The 15,060-nt window shown below is 51.1% G+C and overlaps 1 protein-coding gene across 2 annotated transcripts in view; it reads left to right on the plus strand.

Moving 5' to 3' along the window:
- Phc2 (polyhomeotic homolog 2) overlaps positions 1-15,060 on the plus strand; it is a 97,332-nt gene that overhangs the window by 39,763 nt on the left and 42,509 nt on the right. For both annotated transcript variants that reach the window (XM_021159386.2, XM_029476099.1), the window contains exons 2-5: positions 10,034-10,267; positions 12,825-12,983; positions 13,865-13,942; positions 14,416-14,580. In XM_021159386.2, coding sequence (XP_021015045.1) covers positions 10,088-10,267; positions 12,825-12,983; positions 13,865-13,942; positions 14,416-14,580 — 582 coding nt within the window. In that variant the 5' untranslated portion in view covers positions 10,034-10,087. The remainder of the gene's footprint in view (positions 1-10,033; positions 10,268-12,824; positions 12,984-13,864; positions 13,943-14,415; positions 14,581-15,060) is intronic.

Here is a 15,060-nt window from a genome sequence, read left to right on the forward strand (position 1 = left end):
TCTCTCTCTCTCTCTCTCTCTCTCTCTCTGTTTAAGACCAGCTTGATCTAGAGAGCAAGTCCCAGTCAACCTGTGCTACATAATGAGACCTTGTCTCAAAGCATATATGTACTCATTCAAGCAAATGTGGTGTCTTGCTGCTACCCTATCTGTTTTGCAAAACCGGACAATGAGTGAGAAAGAGCTGGACTTGGCACGAGCTCCTGTATGTGCACTCCACCCTTTTCACACTCACTCCCTGATCTCAACCCTCCCCCTTTCTGAACTCATACCGTACTGAATTCTTGTCAATTTTGTTTAAAAATGTTTCCTTAGGCCTACGCATCCTGGTTCATCTTTGCAGAGTCTGTGTGAGGTAGGAGGTAGGACGTTATCATCTCTGCTGGTGCTGATGCTTCAAGCCCAGCTAATTAATGGTGCAGCCTGGGCTGGAGGCCAGGCTGCCTGAGCAGGATCTCCCGCGTGTGCCTTGCACAGTAACTGGGTCTTTACAGCCATCACATCAACACCTCTTTCCTGTCTGTCTCCTTACTCCTTCCCCAAGTCAAACTTTATATGTAATGGCCCTGTTCATTGAGTCTGAATCAGGACCAGCAACTTGAGTAAATGTGTCCATGCTGCCTCAAGGTTTCAAAGGCGTCACGATAACAGAATAGTGTCACAGGTGCCTTGGTATCTCTGAGAGCTCTCTTCAGGAGCGAGATGTATCAGCAGGACTTCAGGTCTATTCTTCACACAGCCAACGTCACTGTTGCTAGCCATTCACAGTGTCCAGTGTAAATGAAAATACCAGTCACCACCTGCCGGGAAAGTCAGCTGGCCTGTTAGCAGATCAAAGATATGGAGGGCTAAGGAGATGGCCTAACAGTAAGAGCACTTGCCACCAAGCCTGGTGACCTGAGTTCAGTGACCAAAACCCACATAATAGAAGGAGAAAACCAACTCCAACAAGTTGACCTCTGACTCATGCACACATGCACACACACACACACACACGTGCACACGCACACTGAGTAAATGTGACAAAGGATGGATGAAGACAAATGTGACAAAGGCTGGGCTCTAGGAAGAACAGACATGTGACTAGCTGGCACAGGAAAAGCCAATTCGGCTAGGGAGGTGGGACATAGGGAGTGGCCTCGGCAAAGGGTAATGGGAGACAGAACGCTGGACCATGCAGCATGGGACAGATGGGGCAGATGCCTTGGGAATGTCTCTGAGAGCAGCCAGCTCTGTGCCCCTTTACATAGCTGCTCCTCGATTTCCATCAGGGGAGACACTCCATTTGTTAAGTCTCTCCTCTCAGTCTCCTAACTTAGCACTTTTGAGGCACTTCATGTGGACCATCTCAGGCACATGGCCATTCCTCTTTCATCTCTTAGAGGCCTGAGAGTGGCTTTCAGCCTTCAGTGCATCAGAAACCCTGCATGGCTGATCATGACACAGTTGCTGAGCCCCAGTATTGGAATCTCTGCTTCTCTGGGTCTGAAGTGGGGCCTGAGAGCTGACATTCTTGGCACCACATGTTGGGACCCCCTGATGTGAAGCCCACAGGGCCCTTACATTGGCGAGACTGAGTTATGTCTCTGCAATTTTCCTACAAGCTTCATCTGACCTCGTTTGGCTCATGAGAGTTAGATGTAGGCAGTAAGTACACTTTAGTACTTTCTAGGGCTGCCGTGACCAACAAGCTTGTCTGAAACTGAAGAGAACTTTGTTCTCTTAGTTCTGGAGACCAGAAATCTGAGTGGAAGGGTCCTGGGTAGTGCCCCTCTGAGTCCTTCTGGCCTCTCTGGTTTGCTGCTTGGCTTACAGCAATGTTCACCAATCCTTGCCTCTTTTCACTCCTCACATCCACTATAGACCTCAGGGAGACTCGCCCACCTCAGAACCATGAGACTTCCTGAGCCAAGACAAACCCCGCCCTCACACCTTACTCCCCAGCCCGGCCCAGAGCGGCAGGGGGGGCAGGGGTGGCTTAGCCAAATGTGTCTATGGGTAAGATCAAATCTTTCTTTTTCTTCTGCGAACGCTTGTCAACAAATCAGCGCCAGGTTGGAGCATAAACACTCAATAGAATCTGCCTTTTATATGGTACCAAGAAATATCAGGCCTCAGCAGGAAAAGGCTGCTGATGTGAGCGCACGCTCTTGTGTTTTGCTATGAGGACATTGTCTGGCTTGCTAGAGCAGTGGTCCGCTCTAGCTATGCCTCTGACACTTCTGTCTTGTTGCCTTTCCTTAATATACTTGGTTTACTTTCTTTGATTACCTACACCACCACCACCCCCTGCCACCATGTGTGTATGTGCTCCTGTGTGTGTGGGGGGGGGCGGGGTTATGAGTGCATGTGTACAGGCGCATGCATGTGCATGGAGTCCAGAAGTCACTGTCAGGTGTCTTCCTCTATTGCTTATCCACTTGATTTTTTAAGACAGGGCTTCATACTGAGCCAGGAGCTTGCTGATTTGACTAGACTAGCTGGCCAGCAAGCCCAGGCAGGGATCCTGCCCTCTCTGCACCCTGCCACCCAGTGCTGGGGTTCCAGGTGCACGCTGAGCCGTCCAGCTTTTTAGGTCCTTAGGGATCAAGTTCAGGCTCTTGAGCTTGCTGGGCACGCATTTTATCCGCTGAGCCATCTCCCTGTTCTCTTTACCTTGACCTTGGTTTGTAAGAGACACGGCAGGCACAGAGGGCTGGGGTCAGGAGGGAGGTTTGAGCTGCCCAGTGTCTCCGTACCTTCACTGTGCTGCCTGAGTTCTGCACAGGATGGGGGTGTAGGGGTTCACCCTGCAACCTGGAGGTGGAAGGGGGTCTCCCCTAGCTCCCTCAGTCTAGAGAAATGAATTTTCAATCATTGTCTCCCCCCTCGAAGAGAGAGGCACCCAGGAGGAACCCTTCATGCTGCCTTTTCAGACTCAACACAGAGGCCAATATGTTGGCACCAGGAGCAGCCATTGTGGGGGCTCCCTAGACCTCTCTCTTCCTGTCAAGCCCTGATCCCATTAGAAAGCCTCATCCCGCTGGACCTGCGGTCTCTGGTGAGGGTTTAAGAGCTGTTTTCACTATCTTCCCCCTCTGCCTCCCTGGAACGCCATCACAGCCATAATCCACAGCAAATGGATTTCCCTGACCCTGGGGACAAAGGCCTAGTGTTTCCTAGACTTGGCGGCTCCTGAAAGGGCAGAACCATCAGCGTTTCTCCAGCTGCCGAGTCTCAAGCCCTGTAGGCCTCAGAGACCTGTAATAAGATCGCTATCCAAGCCAGTTCCAGTCAGCACATCGTTCAAAGTGGTCCCTTGTGGTTGGGAGGGAGGCCTGACTGAAACAGGAACGGCAGCTTTGGAGCTCAGCCTCACACAGAACCACACAGTGAGTTGGAACCAGAGAAAAACATATTTCCAGTTCTGGCTGTCAGCCATTAGTGAGACTTGGCTGTGGTTCACAGTGGGAGTCCACAGGGGTGGGTGGCCTTGGGACGGAATAAGGCAGTCATTAGAAGGAAGAGAAAGGGGAATGAGACTAGGAAGAGGAAATTGAGGAGGAGTGGATAAATGTTTAAAGCATGGGCGCTGTGAAATGTACAGATTCATATTTCTCACGTGGCAGGCAGGCCCTAATGAGAGTCCACAGACAGGCACATCAGTAGCCCTAGCTAAAACTCCAGGAGGCCTCCTTCGCTTCCCACCCACCCCAAGCTTTGAGGCAGAAGGAACGTGTGAGGAGGGAGAGAGGGAAGCTTTGCCACACAAACTGTAGAAGCAGGAGTTGAATGTTGCTGTAGTGTTCCACGCTCCTTACGTGAGGAGACCAACGCACTTCTGGTTTCCCCTCAGGATGAGTCCCAGCCCTCTGGCTGGGTAAGTCCAGTTTGCCCTGGCTGCTGGGCATCCCTCCCACGGTCCTAGAAGAGTCAAAGCCATGTTACCTTGAATAAATCATTCTTTTCCTCAGAAACTAGGCCTTGGTTTTTGTCTAGGAAAAACAAGGCAGTTTGTGGTAATGTCTGGTTTCTTGACCTGTTTGATGGGTACATATGTGTAATGTCGTGTATGTATAAATGATATAGGATGATGGTTTTGTACAAATATTTGATAAACAGTAGTTAGAGGATTCAGCCTAGTAATCGCCATTCCTTTGCTCTGGTATGTTCTGACAGGGACTGGGCCCAGTGTCACTGCAACAGTGGGCCAGGGCAACACACCTGGCTTTGGACTCTGCCAGTTTTGTGATGACCTTAGATAAATTAGGTAGACCTTAGATAAATGTGTCTGTGTCTATATTTTGAAACAATCTTACCACTCTATAGTCCAAGCTAACCCAAACTCATCATTTAACCCAGACGGACCTTAGACTCACAGTAATCCTCCTGCCTCAGAACACTTGGCTTAGATAATTTCTTATTGACAAAATGGGACATTAATGACTACTCTCATAGTAGTCATGAGTATACCCAGAGCATCTACTGTCGAGTAAACAGGCAGTGGTACTGAGCCATCTCGACCACGGGTAAAGCTATGATGAAACCATGAGTAGTTTATGTTCTAAAAGAGGCAGAAACTATGCTTTCGGTGAGCAGAAGGAGCAGGGCCTGAAGCCCCAGGCATGCAGGGCTACAGTTGACACCATGGGTACAGGAGCAGACACCAAGAACATGACTTCCTTGCAGTAGGCCATTATGAATGCGAGACAGGCAATCACCAACTGTGCCGACAGCCTTCCCGTTGGATGGTTGACTATGAAGGGGGAGGACTTCAAGGAAGCCACATTCCATGCTATTGCCCAGGACTCACGCTGCACTGCTGACCTGAACAGTGTGGTCATGAAAACTGGAAGGAAGGCATTTCGGGGGACAGGGACAGCATCAGTAGCCACAGCAGTAAGCCCCGGGGTGAGATACTGCCAGGTGACCAAGATTTTTCAGGTCAGTCACAATAATCCTGAGCCTGAGGGGTTGCAGCGTGTAGAAGTGGGAAAGACAGGAAGGATCAACACAGGTGCTGACACATACCAGGTAGCTTGAGGGGACCTCTGTGAGTCACAGAAACACTGTGGTAATTCAACAAATGGCACAAGAACATCTGGATATCCACATGTACCCCCATGGAGTTGCCCCATGATTCACTGCTTCTTACATAGTAGAGAATTAGAACATTGTGCACAGTGGCCATTGCCAATGGCGGAAACAACCTGAGTGTCATAGGCAGGTGAATGGAGAAGCAAGCTGCGGTATACACAGAGAGACACACATGCACATATGCAAATACATATGCATACATTTGCAAATATATGCACGCATATACATACACATGGAGAGATGTGCACACATATAGAAAGAGGAGTATTAGTCAACCCCAAAGAGGAATACAATTGTTGCATATGATACAATGTGAATAAATGTTTAAAACATTGTGAAGAGGACAGAAGATGTGGCTCCATTCATCTAAGATGCTAGAAAAGGCAGATTCATAAAGGCAGATCTCAGACCACCAGGGGCGGCTGGACAGTGTGGCTGGACAGTAGGGAAGGAATTGCTGCTTAATGGTCACAGAAATTCTAAAACAGAAGATGGTGGTGGTGGTGGTGGTGGTGGTGGTGGTGGTGGTGGTTAACACCTGAGTGTAGTCAGTGCTTTTGCACACTTTGAAAGGCTGGTGTGCAAACCAGTCTGGCCTGCCTTTCCCTGTCCTCTGCATGAGTGGTCCACAGAGACCCTAAAAGCATGCACCCTGGGAAGACAGCTGTAGCTACTAAAAGCAGGAGCTCAGACAGAGGGAGCCAGAGAGACAGTGCATCATCAGTGAGCATGCGCTGTAGTGGGAGCGAGCAAGTAAGTGTGTGCGTGTGGGAGACGTGTGCTGGGTCCAGCCTGTGTGAGGGATCCTGAGAGGAGGCTGAGCAGTAAGGGATGCTGTCTCAGAGAACCAGAGCCGGGTCAGTGAGGGGTGAGAGGGAGGGAAGACAAATCAAGACTGAGAGGAGGGGGCTGAGAGCTGGGCAGGATGCATCACACAGGGGGAAAGTGGGAATGAGGGAGCACGCTTTATTTCCAGAGAGCTCAGTGGGAGGAGCATGCGCACCAGGAGGACACAGGGCAGGATGCAGCGATAGATGCGTGGGTAGTGGAGGGTGAGCGTGAGCACAGGTGTCACAGAGAGCGGGGACGGGGTTAAGGGAACAAAACCAAACGAGCCCCTCCACGAGAGGAGGTGGGGGTACGAAGCCATGCGCAAGGCCAACAGAGAAGGATGGGCTCTGGCCAGCAATGGTAGGAGACAGCTGCGTCCCCAGTGGCTAAGGGAAGTGTCAGTCTTGCGTGGGAGCCATGCTGTTCTTACTTGGCAGTGTTTCCACAGAGGAATGCCACTAGTGTTTGACAACAGGGCCTGAGCACACTCTGCAGCACCTGTTCAGCCAAAAGCAAAGACTACAAGCTAACCTCAGACAACCTCTTCCTCAGTTGCTGGGCTGCCTACTTCCTGTCTGACCTCTTCCAACTCTTCCAAATGCTTCAGCGGAGGTGTCTCTGTACAGCCCTGGCTGTCCTGGAACTCACTGTGTAGACCAGGCTGTCCTCGAACTAAGAAATCCGCCTGCCTCTGCCTCCCCAGTGCTGGGATTAAAGGCGTGCACCACCATGCCTGGTGCGATGTCTTAGAACGTGAGCTGAACCCCAGTTTTGATCAACATTTAGGAAAAGGGAGATAAGGACCCTTTGGGGCAGCCTGTGTTTGGAGGTTGCCATCATTACCTGGTTAGCCAAGGTCATAGTTGTGGGCTACAGATGAGACAGCATCTGTATCATTTGCTGCACAGGCATGAGGACTAGAACTCAGATCCTAGCACCTGTATAATGGCCCGCCCAGTACTTGGTGCATGGGAGTGGAACACAGGGAATCCCTGGAGCAATCTGGCTAACCAAACTAGCCAGAACCGTGAGAGCCCTTACCTCATAAGGTGAAGAGAAATGAAGAAAGTGCCCAACATCACCCCGGACCCCCACATTGCTGGAACACAAATATGCATTTAGGCCCACCACATACATAATCTACAAAATAATTTTTAATATATATTTTAAATTTCACTTGATAGCTAGGTTTTCAGTTCCTGCAAGGCCAGGAGTGTTGCATGGCTTTTCATCAGCCTAGACGTCTGTTCCTGGAACATAGATATGGCAGATCTCGACAGAGCCAGGTACAGGAAATCCTTGCTGACTTAGCTGTGCCATTGGCCCACACATCTCATCCTCATCCACAGGCATCCTTAACAGATGATCAGCCATCATGAAGCCTGGCTCCAATGCAAGGCAGGGCTGAGGGATTCGTGGACAGGGACCCCAGTGGCAGTAAAAGCAGACAGGCCTCAAGGAGAACCTGCTTGGTGGTCCAGGTCACAAGCAATGGGTATTTGACAAAGCACCCACTTGCCACCCGGAAGTGGCATCAGCTTCCCAACCTCCAACATTCCTGCCATTTGACCTTCACATGTGACCCATGCATGTGAGGTCTGAAGGTTGACATCAGGTGCCAATTACTCTATCTCCCTTATGTGTAGGGCAGGGTCTCTCGCTGTACCCAGAGCTCCATTTACCTAGTCTGGCTCTCCAGCTTGCTGTGGAGATGCCGTATCTGCCGCGGAGGCTCCAGGAGCACAGGTAGGCCATCACATCCTTCTGGCATTTATGTGGGTGCTGCATTCGAACTCTGCTCCTCATGCTCGCCTGGCCAGTCCCCCTGTTGAGCCATTTCTTCAGCTGCCTTCCTATTCTTTTTTTTTTAATGCCACAGTGAAACCTGCTGTCTGAGGAAAGTGGCTTGAGGATTGTCAACCTCAAATTGAGAGAAGGCTGGCGAAGGCTGAAGGCTGTCTCAGTTCTTTACACAAATCAGTGTTTTCATTAATATGAAAAATACTATTTTCCTTTGTGAATTTGGTGTCATCTACAAGGAGAGGGTTTGATGTCTCCGACAGATGATACATAAACAAGATGGATATATGAATGGATGGATGGATGGATAGATAAGATATTGGTTGTGTGTGTGCGCGTGTGTGCGTGCGTGCACTTGCAAACAGGAAAGAATAGAGAGAAGGTTTAGAAAGATAATGAAATATCAAAAGCAGGGCTTGCACTCAGGCCTGATGCACCTCTCCCACCGCTCTTCACTTCTTTCCCAAGATTTCTCCATCAAGGCACTGGGCTTGTGCGGCTGGGTGGTGAGGGCACACATCTGGACCACCAAATGGTGATGGTGAGGGCACACATCTGGCTCACAGAATGGTGGTGGTGAGGGCACACATCTGGACCACCAAATGGTGATGGTGAGGGCACACATCTGGACCACCAAATGGTGATGGTGAGGGTACACATCTGGACCACCAAATGGTGGTGGTGAGGGCACACATCTGGACCACCAAATGGTGATGGTGAGGGTACACATCTGGACCACCAAATGGTGATGGTGAGAGCACACATATGCACCACCGAATGGCCTCTGAAGGAGTTTCTGGTTCTCCCTCCTGGCTAGGACATCAGATTACTAGAGACTACATCAAGCCTGTCATGGGGGCGGGGAGCATGATTTATTGGAACCAGACAATGGGAACCAGACAAGGACAGTGTTATAACCATGGCAGCAGTTGGCGGTTGGAGGAGGTGACTGAGTAGGTGATAGCCTGCTGGCACTTGGCATGGCCTTTTACTTTGTTCTTTGTGGACTATCACATTTGATGGGTTAAGAAACAGGGTGCTGTGTATGGTCCCCAACTAGAAACTGCCTAAACCAAGAATCAGACCCTAGTCCATCAAATGTTCAAAGCGGATTTTAGTTAGCCACCCGAGGTAGACCTTGCTCCACGCTGAGTCCCTCGGGCATGGGAGAGGACTTAGAGCAGAGATTGCAAACACCTGAGGCTCATTAGCCTCTGAGAGCAAAACAGCCATTTCTGTCATTTCTTGATTTGCCTTTCTCCCATTGTGTTCTCCAGAGCTGTGGCTCTCAACCTTCTCAATGCTGCGGCCCTTTAATACAGTTCCCCACATTGTGATAACTCCCAACCATAACACAATTTTTGTTGCTACTTCATAACTGTAATTTTTTACTGTTTCATAATGTAAATATCTGTGTTTTTTAAATGGTCTTAGGGACACCAGAGGGAGGGTCATTTGACACCCCCCCCCCAAGGGCTCACAACCCCTGGTAGAGATGGAGATTTTTAAAATTTCACTTCTTTCACTACCTAGGCTGTGTAGAGCTGGTATAAGTTCAGGTGTTCATTTTCTCCATCGAAAGATGAAGAGGTTGGAGGGGTGTAAGGTGGTCCCTACCCGAGAGAGATCGTGCCAGAAGCCCTCCTCCCTTACCTCTCCTCCATTGCTTCTAGCAGAAGACTTAGACTTCAGAGCAGACACACCTGATTTCAAAAGTGTCCTAAAGAACCGTCCTGTCCATATTCTTCTGGGGTCTGGTGACTCAAAGCCTCAGTTGAGAGCTGGGTATTGAGCTCTGAGTGTTGAGAAGGCCGAGGTAGGAGGATGGTGAGTTTGAGGCCAGCAGAGAGCTACATAGAAAGATCCTCTCTCTAAAAAATGACACCAACGATCAACAAAAGCCTGAGTTCATCGGTGGCCCCGTGGCAGCCTGCTTGGAAAGCTGGGGTGCGCCTGTCCAGTCTCACTGGCTGAGCCACAGAACAGTTCTCAGACTGCCCAGCCACCCTCAGCTCTGCAACTGCTTACACCCCTTATGCAAATGTATGAAACCTACCTGCATCATCCCATGTGTTCCAAATAAGCTCTAGATGTCTTCTGCAGCTAAGAAGCTAGGATGCTAAGTATCTTGTACTGTTTTATTTGGGAATTAGAAAAAAAGGGGGGGTTCCATATATGTTTAATTCTGACACAGTTTTTCCAAGTGTTTTCCACCCTAGGTGACAGAATCCACAGAATCAGAAGGCTGGGACATGAAGGGCCAAATGCTCGTGCCTGCGTCACAAACATTTGCTAAGCTTTTCATTTCTTTTCTCTTCCTTCCTAGCATCCACCTGCTCTTCTGCCACCTGAGCACCCTGACTGTACCACCCCATAGGCCATGGAGAATGAGCTGCCAGTCCCCCACGCATCCAGCCGGGCCAGTGTCACCACCAACACCAGCGGGACCAATGGTAGCAGTGGCTGCATCAGCAGCGGCGGCAGCGGTGGTGGCGGTGGCCGCCCCCCTGCACCCCAGATTTCTGTGTACAGTGGGATTCCTGACCGGCAGACTGTGCAGGTAAAATCCCAATCAGCCTGGCATTCTGCCCCTTCCTTGACAGGGCTGCCCAGAAAGAGTGCTGGCATGGTCTGATGGGCTAGACAGGACAGCACCAGAATGGGCGAAAGGGAGGATGGGCCAGTGGATACACACTTGTGTGTCATTAAAAGAGGGGAAGTAGTACCAGATGGGTCCAACACAGGAAGCTGAGAGACAGAACTTAGGTGGGAGAAAAGCCCTGGTTTTCCCGAGGGATGGCTACAAGGACCAGCCAATGTCAGTCAGTGAGCTCTGCAAGTGAGATGCCCTGCCTCAAAAGGAAAAAAATGGTTAACAGTGATCAAGAATGGCATCTGACATTGACCTCGGGTCTACACATGCACATGCACACACATATACACACACACACAAATGTGCACACATACACACACGTACATATACAACACACATATGCTCACACATGCACAATACATACGTGCACACATATATAATACAAACAATACACATACACACATGCACACATATACAATACACACACATGCACATGCTGATATACACATGCAGACAAGCACACCCACATGCACACATATACATTCACACATACACACGTACACGCATATGCACACATACACACACACACATACACATAAATTTAAGGCTTTCGAAGACAAGTGGCCCCAGACAATTCTTTGTCCTTGAGGCTTGATCACTTCTCTAAAGTTTGCTGGGTGCCATTTGTCAGGTCCTCCAGGGAGTTAGACACAGTCCCAAAACATGCCTGTGATCGTGTGCTGCACCAGTCACAGTGTGCGCCTGGCACTGCGCCAAGCATTTTACATTGCAGTCTTTGTTGTTATTGTGAGACAGAATCTCAGTCTATCCCAGGCAGGATGCTCTCTGTTCAGCACAGGCTAGCCTAGAATCCATGGCGATGATCCTCCTGCCTCAGTCTCTCAATGCTGGGCTTACATGCACACACCACCATGGCTGACCACATATGTCTTCTTCAGTTATGAGAATGGCTGGTATCAGGCACATTGACAAAACAAAGTCTCAGATGAGATAATGGCTAACTAGCGTAAAGAGGGAGAAAAGAAGCTAACTCTCGAGGATGCTCACGCGGACGGCACTAACCATTTGTTGTTCGTAGCTATTTGAGCATCCTTGAAAATAGGGCAGGTTAGAGGAACCACTACTGGGAAATGTTTACTTTAAGGAACTCTGCTGTTGCAGTTTGGACAAACTAGGCAAGTGACCTCATCCTGCATTGGTCTTAAACCCAGAAGAGGAAATGGGGGAGGAGCCACGGCAGAGAGTGGGAAGCCTGGGAAACTCCAAGCCAGACACTCTGGCCTGTCCTCTCCGGTTATCTCTGTTCACACTTCATCAAGTTGCATTTCCCGTCCCACCACAGGCTCTCCCCTTCCCTTCACACCGGAGGCTTTAGCTCTGGTTTTCAGCATCACAGTCGAATGTGTCCACCTTCTGGCACTCATCAGAACTGTAGGCAAAAGGCTGTCGGGGGTTTCTGCTCTGGTGGGTCTCTGCATGCAGGCTCTGACAGACTCCAGATAAAGTCACCCCATCCTGGCCACCGCTGGCTAGGCTGCTGGGGGTAGGGGGGGTCACTTTCAGGAATCTGAAGAAAATGGGCCTAGTGTGGGAGTAAGCACAATTGGAACAGGGACAGTGGGACAGAAAGAACGGGATTCCTTTATGCAGGCTCCAGAGTAGAACACAATGAAGCAGAGAGAGATCGGAAACGCATTCATAGGAGATGGGGTTCTGGGGGACACCAGAGACCTTGGAGGATCTGTGACATCAGCCTGCTAGAACTGAACCCCAAAATCCAAGCTAAGAGTCCTAGAGCTACTCGCTGCCAGTCACTGCTGGTCGGTGACAATCCCAAGACCGGAGACTGCACTGGGATGGGGGAGCAGGGGTTAGGCCTGTGCAGGGGACATCACGTGGAAGGAGTGACTGTGAAGGGAGGAAAAGGGTTTCTGGTTCATTCTGTGCTGACAGTGACTGGGGAACTGAGAGTAGCCTTTACAGCTGCTTGGAGACGCCGCTACAAAAAGAAAGAGAAGGGAAGACGAGGTGAGGGAAAGGAGAGTTAACCCCAGTATGTCTCCTCCGTGGTATGGCCATGCCCGCCAGAGGCCACAAAGGCCTTCTTAAGGGGATGACAGGACTCCGGGAGCGTCAGGCTGGCTTTCTGGGGAAGCAGTCACTTTGATGTTAGTCAACTTCCCTGGCTCCCAGTGACTCTTCTGACTCACCTTTTCTTCTCTGTCCCTTCTGCTTGTGACCTTGAATGTGAGGGTACAGAGTAAGGGGGAGTGTCTACCAAGTCTGGCGTGGGAGGCTGTGTTTCCCAAGGTGTGGGCTGAGGAGTGGGGTACAGGCGGCTGAGGCAGAGGACCCTGTTAGGCAGGAGCTGACGACAGGCACCTGACAGATGAAGATAGGCAGGCAGAAAACTCCGCGGATGGCTCTCTGTGCCGCCTGGGAAGTCACGTGGGGTCTTCTCTGGGCCAGTCCATACTCCTGCTTCCTCTCCCACACATCTCAGGTGATCCAGCAGGCCCTGCACAGGCAGCCCAGCACAGCGGCGCAGTACCTGCAGCAGATGTATGCTGCCCAGCAACAACACCTCATGCTGCAGACAGCGGCCTTACAGCAGCAGCACCTCAGCAGCGCGCAGCTCCAGAGCCTGGCAGCAGTGCAGCAGGTGAGGGTCGGGCTAACCCAGGCTCTATCGGAACCTGCGCTGTAATACGGGAGTGATGCCAGAGGAAACAAGTCTTATCGCTCAGAGTCCCCACAAAGCCCCCAGAAGCGGGTATTAGTGTTACATGTCCTTAAGCAGGTGAAAGACAGATACCAAGGCCTACTGCTCGGGAATGGAATATCCGCGGTTCTCACCCGCTAGCCCAGCAAGTGCTGGGTGAGCCCATGTAGTGACTAGCCCAGCAAGTCTACCTGTGTGGTGATGCTCTCTCCTTCCACTGAGGGAGACAGACGTTCACTGATGGATTCATTCCTTCACCCGATGCAGTGTTTTATGCACCTTCTGTGGGTGAAGCTGATGTCAGGCACAGTGTGCACTGTGGACTCTGCCTCCTTGGAGCAAATCAGCAAGCCCTTTGCCTATGCTGCAATTCTCACTAGAAAAGAATGCACAGTTGCAGCTGGACCATAGGAGGCTGCCCGACATCAGGTGGTCAGGGAAGCTCTCTCTGCCAGGGTAACACTGAGTGGCCAGAGGAGAGGGACAGGTTGGGCATTCCAGTATGCAAGGCTCTCGTGTGATGCCAGTGGCCTCATGGATGGAGTAGGTGGGGCAGAAGTCTGGAGAGAGCTGGAGTTGTTTGCTGGGCAGTGGTGATGGCAAACTGGTGCAGAGTAGCTGCACTCTCAATGGTTCCGCCACAAATTCAGTTATTCCTGGCCCTTTATGAGTCCAGAGGCCAAGCCCGTGTGGATGAGGGAAATGGGGTTAGGCCCTAGGGGCTGCTCTCCTGATCACTGTTCAGAGCACTTCCCAGAAAATCGGGGTCTGCAAATCACCGAGGTGGAAGACATTAATGACCAAAGTTTGTCCTTTCCCAGGCAAGCCTGGTGGCCAACAGACAAGGAAGTACTCCCGGTAGCAGTGTGTCCTCACAGGCTCCCGCCCAGACTTCTTCAGTGAGTATGGTATGGGAATGGCTGGCAGAGTCCACATCCATGGACTGGCTGTTGCCTACATACGATTCTCCCTACTATCTGGATCCAGCTGAGGGGATGCCTTAGCCATGTAGGGTCATAGCTGGGATCGGTTGCTCCTGCCAGGAAAAAAATGGGTGTGCTCTTGCTAGCTCTGATATTAACACCCCATCATCTTTCTGGTGTCAAGGCTCGGTTGCTAACTGTGCTTGCACCATAGGGTCCAGCCTGCAGCTGTGTGTCCAAGCCAGCGCTGGGGCAAAGTTAGAGGAACCACCCAGAGCCAAGAGCAGGAGATGGTCCTAAAGGCCGCCACGTAGGCCATAGAACAGGAGAGAGGGAGGCAAAATAGAGGGGACTGCTTGCTTGGCCTCCTGGGACACTGCTCGCCCCAGCCTTCTGGGACACTGCTCACCCAGCCTCCTGTTTTCTGATGTGCACATCTCTCTCATCAGCTCAATCTGGCAGCCTCCCCGGCAGCAGCCCAGCTTATCAACCGGGCGCAGAGTGTTAATTCAGCCACAGCCTCAGGCCTTGCCCAGCAGGCCGTGCTCTTGGGCAACACGTCCTCCCCTGCCCTGACTGCCAGCCAAGCACAGATGTACCTCAGGGCGCAGATGGTGAGTATGTGCATCCTGGGTGTGTTCCTGGACTTCAGGGACACAATCAGGAAAGATAGGAGACTAGAGAAAGGAGCAGAGATTGCAAGGAACCAGGAGCAGGAAGAAGGGGGTAGAAGAAGCCTGAGGGCTGAGTGGGAGGCCGTAGGGCTCAGGGAGGGTCAGGTCCAAGATGGAACCAGGGAAAGTCACCCCACAGTGCCTCCCTTCCCTGCCCATCTCAGAACTAAGTTAGGGAGACGGGGCAGGATGCATGCCCAGGTGGTGCCTAGAACTCACAGGTGAGCAGACAGATTCTAGCTGTTCCACAGAGATGAGCTGGCTCCCATGACAGTCCTCTCAGCTTGCCCCGTTCTATTTCATATAGAACATACCTGACCTGGCACTGTCTGCCCCTAAGGGGTCCTTAGGTCTGGGAACAGCCGACTAGGAAGCAACCATGTAACCGTGGTGGGCTCCAACCGACAAGTCCTCGCTCAT

The sequence above is a fragment of the Mus caroli genome, chromosome 4 (genome assembly GCF_900094665.2).
Source record: "Mus caroli chromosome 4, CAROLI_EIJ_v1.1, whole genome shotgun sequence".
In the NCBI taxonomy this organism is placed as follows: domain Eukaryota; kingdom Metazoa; phylum Chordata; class Mammalia; order Rodentia; family Muridae; genus Mus; species Mus caroli.